The sequence below is a fragment of the Sprattus sprattus genome (assembly GCF_963457725.1).
Source record: "Sprattus sprattus genome assembly, chromosome: 14".
Lineage (NCBI taxonomy): Eukaryota > Metazoa > Chordata > Actinopteri > Clupeiformes > Clupeidae > Sprattus > Sprattus sprattus.
This window is the reverse complement of record NC_137912.1, coordinates 22808544-22826938: the sequence shown is the minus strand read 5'-3', so window position 1 is coordinate 22826938 and position 18395 is coordinate 22808544. Positions and strand designations below refer to the sequence as shown.

Below are 18395 nucleotides of genomic sequence, written 5' to 3'. Positions count from 1 at the left end.
AAGGAACAGTAGGCTCTACTGAAGAGTACAGTGCAGTGTACCATTAACCCTAACATTCTAACATTATCTTTAATTTGTTATCTATTTATTTGTTACCAAATTTGTAATTATATTCCTGCCTCCCACTAGTCTGGGAAGTCCCGCCCCACTTCTTCCGGCCAAATTGATTTTGCCTCTGCACTGGGTCTGGCCAACTTTGGATAGCCGTTCATTTCAAGATTTCCACAATCCTTGGAGCCAATCACAAACTGGCTTTTGGCTACCTGGCGCGCCATTGGCGGATTTAAACTTACCACGGCTACGTTACAGAATCTACTGCACGGAGAGTTTTTAAACATTGGACATGGTGGCCGCTGAAGCACCGCAAAACTTCGATAAGGCAAGTTTTCTTCGAAAACAGAACAGAAACTTGCCCTGGAACAATTCATACAGAAAAAATATGTGTTTGCTTTATTACCGATCGTTGTATCGTTGTATAGTATCGTTGGTCTGATTGGTTAAAGGCGTGTCCAATTACGTGAGTGAAGTGGATCGCTGATGATAGTTGGCCAGACTAACTGAGCAAATGCAATGCAGTGAAGGGGCAGGGAATTCCCAGACAAGCCTCCCACGTCTATCTGGTAGAACTAACAATCCAAGCGTTTCTTTCTTTTTTCCTTCTTTCGATTTCACCTTCAGAATATTAACCAATTCAAGTTGTTTATACCAGACGGTGAGACGGATACATTTGCAGTAAGCAACAATGTCTATATTCCCGATACAAAAATGGGACCGTGGAGGTGGCAGAGCATCAGTGGATTTAAGCCTCTATCATATTAGTAGTTCACATGGAGTTCACCTCTCCAAGATGACTGAGACCTTGCCATCATTACATTTCCTCTTCCTGTATTGGGTTGAGCAGTAACTCCAGACTTGTGCAATTGACACACAGGGTGTGGTATTATCATGTGCTTTTATTTCCCAATGGCCCCCTCCACTTTGCATTATGTGATGTGGTCAGGCTTTAGTGGTAAGTTGAATGTTCATGTGACAAAGTTGAGGTTACACAAACAGTTTCAGTACCTTCAAATGATACAAATAGGAAGTAATGTATATATAAATATAATGTATGTATAAAATAATGCCTTGATCCCTTCTCTTGTATCTGATATCTAGGTGCATAGGTACAGTATTATAGTATTCATTAAAGTAATACACTGATAAGATGGGATAATCACATCCTGACAAGCCACGCCATCTCTGTTGCAGTCAAAACAACACTGGAAAAATAAAATGGAACAGTATTCATGATTTTGTAAACAAAGTCAATAAAAAAAACTATAACTGATTTATATAAAATACAAAAATACAGTTTATAAAATACCTACGAATGAGCATATACACTTAACAAACATCAGAATAAAAATACGATCTTCTGAGGATACTTGTCTTAGCCATGCTCCACTAATTCAGCTTTAACAGTCAGGGTGAAGAGCTGTGGAAATCACAATGAGTAAAACAAATAAACATGAGTGATGTTTACACAACAACCACACATCCTATAATATCTCAGTATTAGTTATTGTAATTGTACTGCAAGTCTGAGGATGATAACAGTGGAGAAGGTGGAGGCTTGTTTTCCGGGTCCCTTTTCTGATGCCTACCTTGTATTGACTTGATATCTAACTCTGTATTTACCCAAACTCTCCATATACCTTCATGAATAGCATGCTATAGTGGAGATAAAATGTAAGATACAGCCGTGCTTCATCTCCAACTCGTTACAATCTTCTTCTTTCCTTCAGTCAGTTCTTCCTCTCTTTTATCTATCTCCCCTGTACTTTCACTCTGAAATTTTTTGTCACAATACTATCAACTATTAACTCTGCCGACCCAGAACTGACCTTGAACTCCCTGATGTACGTGAGGAAGAAGACGACAAAGCTGAAGGCAACCGTCCACTCACACACCGCACTGGCAAGTCGGAATCCATAATCCTGTTTGAATCCATTATCCGCAATTAGTTAACATACTTCCCCTTTATTTCAGAAAGCTGTTTTTCTTCCTCCACGCCATAATAAACTGAAATTACACATTTACATTGTAAGCCTTTTCATTATAACTCATGCTGTTAGACCTACAGCTACTTTCCTTTGCAAATTGTGGCATCATACCTTTTCATCCCCAGTCCAGTGGAGCTTGGTGGACCCCACAAGAAGAGCGCAGACAATCGCTTCAGGGGATATGTCAGGAAACAACTATTGAATAAGGATGTCCACCTTAAATACACAACTAAGCAACATTTCCACCTTAATTTGCACATACATGCATTCAGTTTAGAGCTATGTCCGTGTGTAATAGGCATAATGATTAACCTGCTTGGCAAAAACAGTGGGTGTATTATTCACCAAAATAAGTCTCTCTCTCTCCCCCCATTATCTATCTATATATTTTCAAATACTGATAGGTTAATTAATAATACATAGAAAGATAGATAGATAGATATGTAAAATGTGTACCTATGTTGTTAATTTAAAAAAAGGACTTTATAACAGATAGGCAATTTCAGCCTTTTGTAACAACAATATCAGAATCCAGGTGAGATGATCTGCTCTGAAAAGGATACTGGGCAGGAGAGCCAGGGAGGCGATGGAGGCGATGCCTGCCCGAGTCCAGCACATGGCCTTGGACGACCCAAAGGGATATGCCTTGTACGAGATGTACGTCTGGATAACGATGTAAACCACTCCCGTCACGAAGAATAGCAAAGCCCCCAAGTCATGGACAACTCTCATAACTGTCTCCTATGACAGGAAAAGAAAAGAGACCATGTTATCTACTGTAGATGGAAAAAAATAGGATTTTTCATTCAAAAATATAAAGGAGGATTGCTATGACGAGAAGGGTTAACAGCATACCTGAAAAGTGGCTACAACACACATTCCTAAACAGGAGAGGAGTCCAAATCCAAAAGCAATCTTATTAATCACTGGACCCACCAAGCCTGTCCGTTTATTTAACTGTTCGATGAATTTATAGCGGGCATACATGGTAGCTACACCTGTAACACACAACATCCTTTTTCAGCTGAGGGATAGCACGTAAAGAGTGACAGAATAAATATCAGTTGTTTTTTGGGCTTGTTGTTAAAGCAGCAATAAGGAGTTCTGTTCCCAAACCAGCAAATTGTTGCATAGTGTTACTCTAAGTCATATAAATCTGGAAGTAAAACAAACAGTAAAGATGAACTTGTGTAACACATGCTTTAAGCTTTAACGTGAGATAAGAATTTTAGTTTCAGTTCTCTGCCTGTTTTCTGCTCTTTCGTTACAGCTCAAACCAACAAGCTTGTGATAGTTTCCACTCACGTCCTATGTGGGGATTATTGAAAAAAAATCTCTTCTTCCTGAGAAAGGGAAGTGAAAATGTGATAGACTGACTGAGAAACTCTGCCAAACAGCCACTGCATCTCAGTGCAGTAACAACACACACAATACTGTGGAGTTCCTGTGACGCAACTGGTACAACATGCCCATTCATATTGATAGAATGTATACCTGTAATGCAATGAAGGTGCTGTGGATAAAAGCACCTGTCATATCAATACATGCATTTTATATGATTCTTCCTACCTGCCATGGCGGTGACTGAGGTCATGAGTCCAAATATACAACTCTCTGGAGGTGTCGCAGCAGTGTCACTAAAAAGAAGGAATAATAATAAAAGAAACTGTTAAAATATTGAAAAGAGTGAGACTAGGAACACTGCCAATAGGCAGCTAGGACACAGAGCTTTAACAGAGAAACTAAACTGATTTAATGAATCTCTTAAAATCATTAAAACAACACTAAATCCAATGACTCACCTGAATCATAACATCATACACTTCACTATCAAAACATATTAAACTAACTGAAACATTGTCATCTGGGCGACTTACCTTATATAGGGCCATATGACAACAACGTCTCCCCGTAAGACAGCAATAATGTAGTTAACAGTGCAAGTACCACAGGAGCAAATTACCAAAAGAAATGGCAAAAAACAAGTTCCTTCCATACAATCAAACATTGTCATGAATGGAAATAGTCTTGCACTGTTTCCAGTTAACTATAGGTTAAGGGTTAGAAACAGTGCCTCAAGGCAAGGGAGCCAAAATGGTTTGTTTATAAATAAAAAGATCTATCATAGAGTAAATTCAAAGGAAATGTTTCACAATCTCGACACCCGGACAGTTAATGACCTAACAGCATCATGTGTCATCATGTGAAGTGATAAAACTGCTCTCGTTTCCTTTTTTCCCGCTCACCTGTTCTGTACTGTTCAGTGTCGCTAATCATCAACAGACAATTTTGGTTGATTCTTCCTCTCTTACTTCCTTCATTTTTCTTTCCTTCTTAAGATCATATCATCTTTCTACACATGTCCAAAAATACCATAATATAAAATGTTTCTTGATAGTCTTTTAAATGTCCCTTTACACTTAACGAAGTTATTTACACTAAAATTAGATTGCAAAATTGCTAAAAATGGAATGAAGATAGTCATGTCCCTGAAACTCAAGTTTCAAGTCTTTTACAGAACAACACGGAGTCGGACTGGGCACTGAAATTCTTAAGACACCGCACAACAACCTGCCATAACATAAAATAAAAATATAAGTAGCCTTCTTAAAGGCACCCAGTGCAACTTTATGTAAACATTCAATGAAAAATAAACATTCAATTTCTAGTCTTTTTTACACGTAGTAGGCTAAGTTTCAATAACTCCATACCATTACATATCGACATTCAAGGAGCAAAGATGAGACGTCGTTGTGTGGTGAGAACTGATAGAAAATCGTAAACAACAACAATCGCCGGTGGGGAGAAGCCATTTTTCCATTGACTGGAAGCCTGCTTTATTTATTGTAGGTTACAAAAAATAAAGAAAATGGCGGCAATTGTTGTTGTTATCGATTTTCTATCAGTTGTCACCACACAACGACGTCTCATCTTTGCTGCTTGAATGTCGGTATGTAATGGTATGGAGTTATTGAAACTTACTACGTGTATAAAAGACTAGAAATTGAATGTTTATTTTTAAGCCTCGAAAGTTGCACTGGGTGCCTTTAAGGTACTGTTGACCGTTTAGGCAACAACCTTGCGGTTAACACATGACCATCTTAAAAGCTGCCGAGACAGCCTGGCTTCCTTTGCATCTTCAGGCAACTGTGTAATAACTATAATAATGTTTAAACGCATCCTCTGTCAGCCAAGTATAGTTACCAATGGTCTTACTCTCTGAGTATTTAATGGCGGAAAGTAAACACAAATCAAACCTTGGCTACAATATGCCTGCAAGACGCATGTGTTTTTTTGACAGGTCATTTTGGGGGTTAAAGCAGTAACATCATGTTTCACTCACTTCATTTTCAAGTAAAAACAGGTTAACATCAAATACAGACTTCTACGATGGAGGTCTATCGCTGTCCTTACACGACCCATCACAGCTGGAACAGCTCAGAGCTCGAGATGAAAACGAAACTGATTTGAACTCGTGGGTCACTTACGGTTGATCGTTAAATCAACGCAAATTGGCTGTATTCTTGATTTCAGTGATTTTACAGTCGTCTTTTTTATATCTTTCTCATAGCCCACCTGCCGCGCATCACAAAATCAGGGTTTTGACACAAAACGGTAACCGTCTTAAACACAACACTTTGACATTCAAATGGTGCAGATCATTGAGATGAACTTACCTGATATATGGGAAGATGACATCGATGTCTGCTCTGAAGACAGCAATAACGTAATTAATTATAAAAGTGCCTGAGGCGGAAATTACCAGAAAAGCTGGTAAGAAGCGTTCGCCTGCCATAGCAAAGGCATTATCGATAAAGTTGTTCCATCATTCTTTTTGAATTCACTTAAGATCTACAACAAGATTTTAAATGTCACTTCACTGAGAGCTTGATAACTTGAAGTCGCCCTAAACGCCAGATATCCCTGTCTGCCTAAAAGTGGGCTACTACTGGAAATGTCCACAGTAAAATAAGAGTTCGGGCTGTGTTGAACTTACAGTAAGTTACGTTCGCTATGTGTAGGCTATCACGTGTTGCGTGGGACTGTACCAGAGCTTGTCTCTCTTCCTTATTACTTCTGAACAGACACCTCCCATCATCAGGGGCAGACATTCGTTTTTTTTCTTTACTTGCTTTCCAGTCTCACCAGTATCTAACATTAATCACGTTTGTTATATTAAGTAGGCCTATCGTCTTCTCATGATTTTGGGGGATCATAAACATGCATTATTAGGCTCATTAATCATTAATCTAAAAAGGATAGGACATACAACGGGAGTGATTTTATTTCCCAAGGGGCTGGCTGGCACCCCCTTCATATCGATGCCTAGTTGTAGTCTTAAATTAGTCAGCATTGTAGGCTATCAGACATTGTGACTGACTGTCATAGACCTGTTATATATTCTCCGATCTCTATCGACAGTTGCAGGTGCTTGACTTTTTCAACACTCCCGGTCTTTTTTCCATAAACAGGAAAGCCTATAGTCTAATTATTATTAGGGCCCGAGCTGCTGAAAGCAGCGAAGCCCTATTGTTTTTCTACTGTTTCTTGTCTCACCAAATTTGGCAGGGACGTTATGGCGGGAAATCTAAGACCTTTTGCGTTTAAAATCTTATGGGGCGGGGCAAAATGGCTCTGTAGCGCCCCCTAGAAAATTGCAAATACCCCTATGCATTGGGGGTAGTTTGGCATAGCAAAAAAATAATTCAGTACACTTTTTTTGTCATGCCCAGACGCACCAAAAAGTGTATTGACGAAATGGTGGCATGTCAACAGGAAGTCGGCAATTTTTAGTGGAATGTGCGTTTTGACTGCATTTTTGCCTGTTTTTGCCTGTTTCCAAGCCTCGCATCTGATCGAACTCCTCCTACAGATTTAATGGAAAGCCTTCAAACTTGGTCAGGATACTCTTCAGCCATGGGGGAGCAAATTGTCTTGAGGGATTGTTCAAAATCTCAAAGGTGTGGGCGTGGCAGACCCTCAAACTTTTACGACTCGCCGGTGCTCGCCACAAAACGCAAAGTCACTTATAATTCCTGCCTGCTTTGTCCGATCCTGACCAAACGTCATAGGGTGGACGCTGGACCGGGCCTAATGCCACTCGCCTACAGCGCCACCTGTTTGTGATTGGAAATGCGCTTTGTTAACGCTAAAATAATGCTTTACACATCTGCAGGTCAAAAAGTGATACTGCGATTCAATCAGAAGTTCATATGAAGACACTTGAGAATGTTTTGTACACAAATCTGAAAAAAAGTTGACTGTAAGATGAAAAGTCGATTTTTGGCGAATATTTGAAACATGCATGCTTGGCTACTTGCTAGGTGTTCTCCTTCACGTGCGTGGCTCCTGATTCTCACAGACGCAGTCTTCCCTTGACACACGCGCCAGCTTCCTCATACGCACACTGTCACACATTCTCACAGAGAGTCCCTTCACCAGCTAAGCACACACACAAAAGCCCCACTTACTCTAACCTTAAAGTCGGCCATTTTGAGTGGAATATTCTTTTTTGACTGCGTTTTTGCTTGTTTTCACAACTCGCATCTGATTTAACTCCTCCTACAGATTCAATGGTAATGTCTTCAAACTTGGTCAGGATACTCTTCAGCCATGGGGGATCAAAAGTTATTATACTTTTTTCCAAAATCTGAAGGGTGTGGGCGTGGCAGACCCTCAAACTTTTACGACTCGCCAGTGCTCGCCACATATTACAAAGTCACTTAAAACTCCTGCCTGCATTGTCCGATCCTGAGCAAACTTCATAGGGTGGACACTGGACCCGGCCTGAACACGGACATATGCCGATAATGCCACTCGCCTATAGCGTCACCTGTTGGTGGTTGGAAACGTCGCACATTGTCCGATCCTGAGCAAACTTCATAGGGTGGACACTGGACCCGGCCTGAACACGGACATATGCCGATAATGCCACTCGCCTATAGCGTCACCTGTTGGTGGTTGGAAAAGTCGCACATTTTCTGATCCTGACCAAAAGTCATAGGGTGGACGCTGGACCCGGCCTGAACACGGACATATGCCCATAATGCCACTCGCTTATAGCGCCACCTGTTGGTGGTTGGAAACGTCGCACATTTTCTGATCCTGACCAAAAGTCATAGGGTGGACGCTGGACACGGCCTGAACGCGGACATATGCCCATAATGCCACTCGTCTATAGCGCCACCTGTTGGTGGTTGGAAAAGTCGCACATTGTCTGATCCTGACCAAAAGTCATAGGGTGGACGCTGGACACGGCCTGAACGCGGACATATGCCCATAATGCCACTCGTCTATAGCGCCACCTGTTGGTGGTTGGAAAATTCGCACATTGTCTGATCCTGACCAAACTTCATAGGGTGGACGCTGGACTCGGCCTGAATGCGGACATATGCCCATAATGCCACTCGCCTATAGCGCCACCTGTTGGTGGTTGGAAACGTCGCTTTCTTTATTCTTTGCGCTGTATTGTTGTGATGTTTTGATGTACGTGGCATTCTCACGGCTTGCTCTACGCTTGAAGGACGGCTGTGCGGTGCGCGTCGCCCATCGACCAGCGCCTTCCCCGACGCGCGCGCATGCTCGGGCCCATTCAACGCTGCTTGCAGCTTTAATTAGTATTATTATCATCAATAGTATGTGTATTGTTTACATATAATATTGAAAATAATATATTATAATATTTTTGAATTTGATTGCTTTTCATTTTTTCATTCAGACAAATTTACCTTCATGACCGAACGGTCGAGGTTGGTAAGTTGTTTATTATATGGCATTTTTTAACTCTTTTCATTTTGAGAATAAATGGCTTGTCAACAAGCCAGAAGGCGAGCTTTCATCTCGCACCTCAAGACGTGAAACCCTGAGACGTCCAGATCACCATGCTGTCCATCTACACCGTCGTTTTCACGCTGGCTCTCCTCGCCGAGTACAAGCCCCTGGCGGCATCTATGGTGGTCGGGCTGAGCAAGCTTGATGAGGGCAGAGGCGACGGAGACGGAGGCCTCAGCCTGTTGCTGGGAGACGAGCAGCTGGATGACCTCACGCAGGGCATCCCAACCCAGAGGAGGCTCTCCCTGCAGGACAACCGCCTAGGGGATGAAGATGGCGCCCCGAGGATCATCATCGTCTCTGTAAGTGTGCCTGGTCTGCGTAGGATGTGAAAGCTTGATGTGTATGGTGAGAAATGTAGAAGAACAGTGTGTTGTAAAATGGTGCGGCTCCTTTAAGAGCCGTACGTACAGGGTGGGTGTGGCAGAGCGAGGATGAGAGAGCGAGAAAAGAGGTGATTCTGTGGAATGGTTTTGTGTGAGCGACCGGAGAAAAACATATGTGCTGTAAAGTTATTTCGGTGTGTAGTGAATAAATCCTCTAACAAAGAATACAGTGGCGTTATTTGCTAACCAGCAGCAGAGAGTAATAATACGGGAATTAACCCCAAAGTTATAAACAGTTGATACTTCGGCCCTGGAGCAGTGAATTCAGTCTCCCCTGCAATCTCCGACTACGGTCAGAGACGGACAGTGCAGGAAAGGTTAACAAGTGGTTCAGATTTGTCCCAGTGTCAAGTGGAACTATTCCATACAGAATATCTCAAACTCATGACGTTGAGTACCTGTTCATCAGTACTTTATAATAACAGCGTAGGCGTAAATGTAGAATTAAAGTTAAAGCGAGAAAGAGGTATCAAAGTGCTGTTAGAGACTGAACAGTAGGCTACGTAGTGTATTGCACTGCACTTGAAGGTAAAGCCACAGAGTAACAGGAGCTACAGTGTGTAACACTAAATGTCGTGCCAAAGTCCTCACAGGGAGAAAATGGACGCCAACAGCGCTTGTTTTTCTCTTGAAATTCAGCAGTAATTCAAGTGGAGACAAGAAGCAGTATGTGGCATGACAAGCTATATTAATGGGGTTCTGAGTCCTGATGTCTCGGATGAGTTATACATTCTGTAGAAGTGTTATGCTATGGATAGTGTGATGATATGGGTCGTATGAATCAACTTAGCAAATGAACCTTCTAAATGCTTCCCAGAAAGATTCCAGTCGGTTTTCCTGTAAGTGCTGACGTTCCTTATCATGTCCCAACCATATGGTCCCAACTACCTAAGCCGAATTGAACAGTTGCATGATGGGAAGGGGTCAGGCGATTGGTTGACGGGGATAGCAGGGTGGGAGACATAGTGCTGGGAAATGACGGCCGTCGGAGAAATAAAGGCCACTGGGATCTTGTAAAGAAGGTGTGTGTGTGTGTGTGTGTGTGTGTGTGTGTGTGTGTGTGTGTGTGTGTGTGTGTGATGTCTGTCTGGGTTGTTTGTGTGTGTGTGTGTGTGTGTGTGTGTGTGTGTGTGTGTGTGTGTGTGTGTGTGTGTGTGTGTGTGTGTGTGTGTGTGTGTGTGTGTGTGTGTGTGAGTGTACCATGACAGTTGATGACAGTTGAAGAATAAAGACTCAAGAATTCGCGAACATTTTGATATCGGGTAATACTTTATAGGACTTAGTACAGGTCAGTAGGCTACAATTCAGAAGCAGCGAAAATGTGTTATTGAAAGTGATGATGAAGACTTGACTTGAAAACCTTGTGTTTAACTGTAAATTAAAGCCATTTAAGCTGAGCCCTGTTGTCCGTTTTCTATTGATCAATGTAACTTGAAGTTAGCAAGTCATTGTTTGCTAGGCAACACCTGAAACACTGTGTCGTGAGAAGACTTGAGAGCTGAACAAAACAACATGTTTTCTATTTACAATTACCATTTATTCTCAAAATGAAAAGAGTTAAAAATGCCATATAATAAACAACTTACTTAACTCGACCATTCGGTCATGCAGGTAAATTATCAGACTATTGCTCGGTCGATACGTTACGGCCTCAGTCTGATCATTTACCTGCATGACCTCACTCTCAGTTAGTAGGCTATAGTTAATATTTTTGAATTTGATTGCTTTTCATTTGGATTCATAGTTCATATTGTTTCTTGTATTTTAACTTTATGTCATAATACCAAGCATATAATTAATATAATTTTTTCCCCCCCTTTTTAAAACTTTTGTTTTTGAAATGTTTTCAGCGTCTACCAAAACTACAACTTTAACTATCATCCATCTGGAGAACGTAGTACTCCATCCAGGCTCACAGTGGGCGACATAGAACGCTTTTACTTCGCGTTCTACGCATCTCAACCACAGAAGAAGTGCAGTAAGTTGTGATCTAGCGACAATAAGGAAAAATAGGCGGAAATATGGTGGCGAGAAAGCGTCAAAATAATAGGCCACTTCAAAATTATATTTAAAAAAATGCGGTTTGACAAATGGTTTTGACATGCCTCTTGTGCTTCTAACAAGCCCAGATAAACACAGTTGATATTGCAGCTGTATTGTGTATTTAAAATGCTATTTTGTTGTGGTACTATTCCTTTTTTTGGGAGCACATTTAGTTTGTTAACTGATTACATTCTTCTGCATTGACAACTAATTAATACGTTTGTACTTTTATTTTGAAAAACGTACGACTGACGGTCATATTGAAATGCTCGTCACTGAGCTTGTTTACAATTTGACAAGCTCGCAAGCATCTTCTGAATGAGCATCATGTGAACAAGCATGATCATTTTAGTGTAGAATTGTCAGGTATACGTGGTGCACCTTTGTCGCTTGTGCTAATGCGAAAATATCGCTGTAGACTTATGTTGAGGACAACTTTCTTTAACTGTCAATAGCACCACCTGCCTTGCCTTACGTATCATACCACCATCCCTCTTTGCCAAACAACAATGCGATCCTTAAGTTTTGTTCAGCGGGTTAGTTTGGACTTCACGGGATCTCTGTTCCCTCATGCAATATGCCTGGGAGACGCCGACAACGACTCGGTAAATGACACCGCTGCTATCTTTCTCTAATGTTAACTAGGCGATGCTCTGCATACGTTCAAAGTCTTGCAGGTCAATGTTTTAACATACTTGGTCACAAATATCCTGCTTGCTTGTCATTGACAAATGTATTGGGAATGATTGTAGGCTACTGTAACCTACTCTTGAACCCATGATACGAACGTACTTTGACTCTAGTTTTGAAGGACGCTGTCCCACTCGATTCAGCATCGACACTTCAGTGATATTGCAGCGTTCTATTTCAGGAGCAACGAATGCCTGTCACCTTGGTGCTGCTTACTCATCTTTGCCAAGGCTAGACCATAGTTCTCCAATACGGTCGACTCAAATACTTACCTCTCTTGTACATTTCCACTCCCGTAGCTGAATGAACTAGTGGTTGGTGACACAAGTGGGAAGCTATTTGTCTACAAAAACGATGACTCCAAACCCTGGGTAACGCGGACCTGCGTGGGCATGGTCAGTTGCATACTAGACAACAGTCGGTACAGATTTGTAGTGTGCTTTTCTCATACAAGGCTGTGTGATGGAATAAGAGTCAGCCTTGATGAACAATTTTCTTTTTTTCTCCACAGTTAACGTGTGTGGGAGTGGGAGATGTCTGCAACAAAGGCAAAGTGAGTAGGAGAGGACATTGCCCTGGCGGAGGGAAAATTAATTTGAGACAGAAATAAATCTCGCCTGTTTTGAGTGGTATAAGGTAAAGGCCTATATGTTAGTGTTGTGTGTCTGACTGACCTTACTGCAAGGTGGTGAAGAATACAATTTCATGCAGCACAATCTCTCTGTATTTGCTTATTATTTGAAATTTGAACTCCTCTGCTCTATCTTCCCCCATTAGAACTTTGTAGTGGCAGTGGGGGCAGAGGGCTGGTTCCATGCCTTTGACCTGACGGCGGTGGGGGGTAAGGGGGGAGACTCCTCAAGCCAGCAAGAGGGTCTCTTCTGGGATGAGCAGAAGCCCTGTTTCACCCAGCATATCCCTGCCAACACTAAAGTCATCCTCATCAGCGACATTGGTGTGTGTGTGTCTGTGTGTGTGTATGTGTTTCACTTGGTAATACTTATTTTTGAATGCAATAGACTTAATTACAGTGTGTACACGTGTGTACATATGCTTGTGTGTTAGTGTGGGCGGGGATTCAAACAGTATGAACAGTATGTGTACTTTTACAACACCACTGTTCCGTAACTGAACGACTGTGCGATTGTATTAAAGTGTTTGTGCCTGTGCGTGTGTGTGTGTGTGTGTGTTTGTGTGTGTGTGTGTGTGTGTGTGTATTAGATGGAGATGGCCGGTGTGAGCTGGTGGTGGGCTACACTGACCGTGTGGTTCGGGCGTTTCGCTGGGAGGAGCCCTCGGACTCCTCTGACCTGAGCTGTGGCCAGCTGGTGCTGCTCAAGAAGTGGCTGCTGGAGGGACAGGTAGCCGCATACCTGATCATCTAGTGCTTAGTGATTGGCTACATAGCAGCAAGCCTGATTAGGCCCAATCTAGTGCTAGTCTAATTCTAGTCAGAATATGAGTCTGATGCTGCTCCATTGAGCTGTGATTATGGGGCGTGTTTCAACGAACCAGAAAAAAAAATGCCTCTTCGCTCAATTGAATACTTAGAACCAGTCAGAGCAACATAGTATGACCATCTGATACATTAAACGTTTGCCGGATCCCGTAGGAAGGACGGCAAAAACATTTTTTCGATCGACAAATGCCTTAATTGCGTTTCTCTGTTCCTCTTTCAAAATGAATGCGCTCTTAATATCTGTGAGATATGCAAGCTCACGTTATACTTATTAGCAGCGAGGCTAGCTAGCTACTATGTGTTTCAATGGATTTTTGGTCTAAGCGTTAGCAATAACCTAACAATAATGGTCTCTAGAGCTTCAGTTAAGACCTACAATACTCTCCAACATTCGTGTTGCACATACACAACTAATCGAGTCAATGTAGACACAAAAAAGTCGTGTAGATAGCTTAAATCACATCAACTATGTCCCACTAACAGGTCCCGAGACGCCGCCATCTTGATACGATTTCGAATCTACCGTTAATTCAACTCAAGCGTTGGTTGCGTTGGTTGGCCATCTGTCCATCATCGTATAAAGCCCGCCCTGACAATTTAGAATCCTACCTTCTGATAATCTCTCCTCAACGGCACAGAGCCAGACCAAACTTCCCAACCTCAAATTTTGTGCAAAAAAAAAAAAGAACTGATGTCCAATCTCTGTATGTGTCTGTTTTGACTTGGTTGTCAATTGCCTGGTTGACAGGTAGACAGCCTGTCGGTGAACCCGGGTCCAGAGGGTCTACCTGAACTGGTGGTTTCCCAGCCAGGCTGTGGATACGCCATCCTGCTGTGCTCATGGACCCAGGAGGGGGCACCAGAGGCTGGGGTCGAGGAGAGCACAGCCAACCCTGCAGGGTGAGTAGAGGAACGCACGCACACACACACATAGACACTCACACACACATACACACGCACCCATACCCACACACACATACACACATGCACACACACACACACATACACACATGCACACACGCACACACACACACACATACACACATGCACACACGCACACACAGACACAGACACACACATACACATTCACACACATGTGTGTGTTTTCTGTGTCTCTGTAAATCCACTGGCAGAGAGAGCCCGACCAGGGATGTGATTCTCCACCTGACCACCGGCCGCATCCACAACAAGAATGTCTCCACACACCTGATAGGGAGCATTCGCAGAGGTGAGAACATGTGCGTGCGTGCTTACACTGTCGCAGCCCAGCTCTTAGCACGACGCAACAAGGGAATTCCAAAACATATTCTTTATTAACTCTTTTCAAATCACAAACCAAGGTAGTCAAAATGAACAGAAAATAGGGGAAAACCTACGCCTTGCACCCAGTGCAACCAGCGCCTTCCCCTCTGTCTCTCTATCTCAGCCAGCTCTCGTCAGTCATTCCTACTAACGCTTTAAACCCTTTTTGCTTGACTAGATTGGCACTAATCAGCCACTAGTCAAACGATCAACAGGTGAGCTTCCAATTAGGGAAAGTCAGACCTGCCTAGTCCCCAGAACACCTCCCCTGGGTCCTAAAGCCTGCCCCGTATTGTCCTGGTTAGCCAATTTACCCATGCTAAACTAAGTGGAGAGCCTAAGAGCAGCTTGGGCTACCACAACACACACACACATACACACACACACACACACACACACACACACACACACACACATACACATACACATCAATCATTCATATGATGGAAGCAGGATATGGGGCAGCAAGATGTGTCCATCACAGGTAATTGTGTACAAAAGGACAGTGGCTTGATAGGAGATCAGTGCTAATACAAAATCAATATTCTTCAAAATGTACAATACATTTATTAGCAATTCATCAATACCAGCTCAACAGAGATAAATACTATCAATGACAAGCCGGACATGTTTGCAGTGGTAAGTATGTTTGGACAGGGCTCTACTGACAGAGGCTGGAATGTTACCTTGGCAACTGGTGTATTGAAGTGTTCCACTCCATCTCCTGTGTAAAAGCACTATCCTCAGAGTGGTGATAGAATCTAAATGAGCTTTTCAAAAGTTAAGGAAGGTACCAGAGGACGTAGTCAGGATTTTAGAGTTTATTTCCCCATAATCACAGCTCAATGGAGCAGCATCAGACTCATATGCTGACTAGAATTATGAGTATGACATCGTTAGGCTAGTTCACAGCATCTTAAGGTCCAAAAATGAAAGAGAAATGTGTTCTTTATGTCTCCTTCTTCTGTCTGTGCCCCTGTCTCACACACACACACACACCCTTTTTCTCTCACTCTCTCTCTCTCTCTCTCACACTGACACCCTTTCTCTGTGTTTCATCCTCTCTCCTTCTTTCCTTCTCTCTCTCTCTCCTTCCCTCTGTATGTCTTCATCACCTCTGACTGAACCACACAGCTGCCTTCGTGCATGTGGAATGTGTTTGTGTGTGTATGTAAAATACAATAGAGTGGAGGGTGACCACACCTTATAGGTGAGAGGAAGGGGAGACAGTTGGATGTAGGGGTTCACCTATGGGGGGGAGGGGGGGGGGCAACAAAGGACATAGGGTGATAACAGGAAAGAGGCTATCCAGGGTGGAAGGGGTTCACATGCCATTTGTTCAGGTCTCAGTGAGACAGACTGAGTACACATCCAAGATTACGAGTTACAGATACAAAATAAGGCTACACTTAGTTTATGTCTCTTGCAACAACTGAATAGCAATATTTCCAATTCCATCAGTCCCCCATATGAGCATTTCTATGCTCACACAAGAAACACCATGCAAAAGCCACTAGGTCAAGTCCTGTTTATTATATCGCAGTTTCTGCGATAAGGAACAGTAGAATAGCTATTTTGCAGTTCCATCAGTGGGAATTGGCAGCTGGGTGCACAGTGGAAATGACTCGAAAGGCGCAGACAGAAGAGCAGGCCAAGGAGATGGCGGCTGAAGGAGCTGATAGGTGATAGACAGAGTTTGAGAAGATTTGAAACGGAGAGGACGTCAAGGACAGGAGAGATCGAGGAAGACACTACGAGGATAGGCATGTTGTAGCAGGCGAAGACAAGAACAGATCTGAAGCATTTCTTTTGTCTGCATAATATACTGAATAAGTCATTGCTTGTAGGACTGTCAGTGAATGAGCAGCTTTACACACACACACACACACACACACACACACACACACACACACACACGTACAAACTTTTCCGGCTGATTTGAAGGCCTGACCAAAAGCATTTGCACAACAATGTTGTTACTCCTCAAAGTGACTTCAGTGCGGTGGTGTATCTGTTTGTAAATTAATTCTATGGTCAAACCTTGTCATTCATTTCCAGTCAAGGGAATATATTTATTCACCTGTTGGCGGTCCTTGATGTCACACTTCCTGTGGTCACAGTGAGTGTTTTCATTTAATTGTTTTTTTTTTTTTTTTTGAAACGGGCTCCAAAGATGATTCCTCCAAGTGTGGCCTGTTTGCCCTCTGCACGTTAGATGGTGAGTAGTACTACTCTCTACTGAACAGCTAACCCACTGTGGCACTGTGAAATAACCCTGGATCATTAAAATAACCAAAGTACAATTACTCCCGCAATCATATTTATTTATTTTACCATTACTGTATAACCGTCATACTGTATACCGTATATGTAATATGTGTAAGCACACTGAGAGCCACTTTACCAAGACAAATTCCTTGTTTGTGCAAATTTACTTGGCCAATAAAACCTGATTCTGATTCTGCTCAGGCCTGGTGAGAATCTCTGCTGAGTCATGCTCATCTAGCACTTTTGGCTCAGCTACCCATCCTGTCTAATATGACTTACATGTGACAGTAGGCCCAATACACCACTGTGCTGTGTGCTCTCCTTGAAGGGCTGTATGTGTGTGTGTGTGTGTGTGTGTGTGTGTGTGTGTGTGAGAGAGTGTGTGAAGCATGGTGCATTGTTGTCTGCATCTTGTTATGTCATTAGCAGCTTTGTCAGTTGGAGGTGTGTGTGTGTGTGTGTTTACACAGAGAGAGATGGAAACAGAGACCTTTACCTAGAATCACGCCTCACGTCCGATGTGTGTGTGTGTGTTTTGTGATGTAGAGGGTACTGAAGTGTGTGTTTGTGTAGTTATGCAGAGGGTACTGAAGTGTGTTTGTGTGTGTGTGTGTGTGTGTGTGTGTGTGTGTGTGTGTGGTTCAGTCAGAGGTGATGCAGACATACAGAGAGAGAGGAACAGAGGGAGACAGAGAGGGAGGGAGAGAGAGAGAGAGAGATGGAGGGATAGAGAGTGGGAAAGGGAGAAAGAGGGAGGGAGGGAGGTAGAGAGAGATAGAGGGGCAGGGAGAGAGAGAGAGAGTGAGGGTGGGAAAGAAAGAGATATTGGGGGTGGGGATGGGGGGGGGACAGAGACAGACAGAAGAATGAGACATAAACAACACATTTCTCTATCATTCTTGGACCTGAAGATGCTGTGAACTGCCATTGGAAACTGTCTGTGTGAGTGTGTGTGTGAGAGTGTGTGTCTGCACCCAAGCTGCTCGGACGTTCTGCGTCATTGTGCGAGACAGTATTTGTATGACAGCTGAAATAGGCTCTATGTAAAAGAGTATGGGACAAGCTATAGCTCATTCAGCCATTAACACAGTTTCAATATGTGTGTGTATGGTGCGCCCCTTTGTGTATGTGTGTGTGTGTGTGTGTGTGTGTGTGTGTGTGTGTGTGTGTGTGTGTGTGTGTGTGTGTGTGTGTGTGTGTTACAGGTACACTGAAATTGATGGACAGCACAGAGCAATTGCTCTGGTCAGTGCAGGTGGATCATCAGTTGTTTGCTCTCCATAAGCTGGATGTCACAGTGAGTGTGTGTGTGTGTGTGTTTGTGGGATGTGTGGACTGAATGTGTGTATGTGTCATGTTACTGTACATCACTGT

The 18395-nt window shown here is 42.8% G+C and overlaps 2 protein-coding genes across 3 annotated transcripts in view; one reads left to right on the top strand and one right to left on the bottom strand.

The window, feature by feature from the left end:
• Positions 1-1408: 1408 nt before the first annotated feature.
• Positions 1409-5838, bottom strand: dram1 (DNA-damage regulated autophagy modulator 1; the record flags this gene model as incomplete). Its single annotated transcript, XM_080850842.1, has 7 exons — positions 1409-1474; positions 1884-1976; positions 2154-2212; positions 2606-2783; positions 2898-3040; positions 3612-3679; positions 5720-5838. 7 exons carry the CDS (start codon positions 5836-5838, stop codon positions 1430-1432), a joined length of 705 nt encoding a protein of 234 aa, XP_080706968.1. The 3' UTR covers positions 1409-1429.
• Positions 5839-11591: 5753 nt separating this feature from the next.
• The window catches only part of itfg2 (integrin alpha FG-GAP repeat containing 2), an 11462-nt gene continuing 4658 nt past the window's right edge, over positions 11592-18395 (top strand). The window contains exons 1-9 of one of the 2 annotated variants that reach the window (XM_080851555.1): positions 11592-11907; positions 12292-12387; positions 12504-12545; positions 12770-12947; positions 13214-13353; positions 14200-14351; positions 14585-14679; positions 16927-16971; positions 18227-18318. In XM_080851555.1, the coding sequence (XP_080707681.1) occupies positions 11812-11907; positions 12292-12387; positions 12504-12545; positions 12770-12947; positions 13214-13353; positions 14200-14351; positions 14585-14679; positions 16927-16971; positions 18227-18318 (936 nt within the window). In that variant the 5' untranslated portion in view covers positions 11592-11811. Of the gene's footprint in view, positions 11908-12291; positions 12388-12503; positions 12546-12769; positions 12948-13213; positions 13354-14199; positions 14352-14584; positions 14681-16918; positions 16972-18226; positions 18319-18395 lie in introns of both variants that reach the window. The other variant, XM_080851554.1, reaches the window with a different exon arrangement.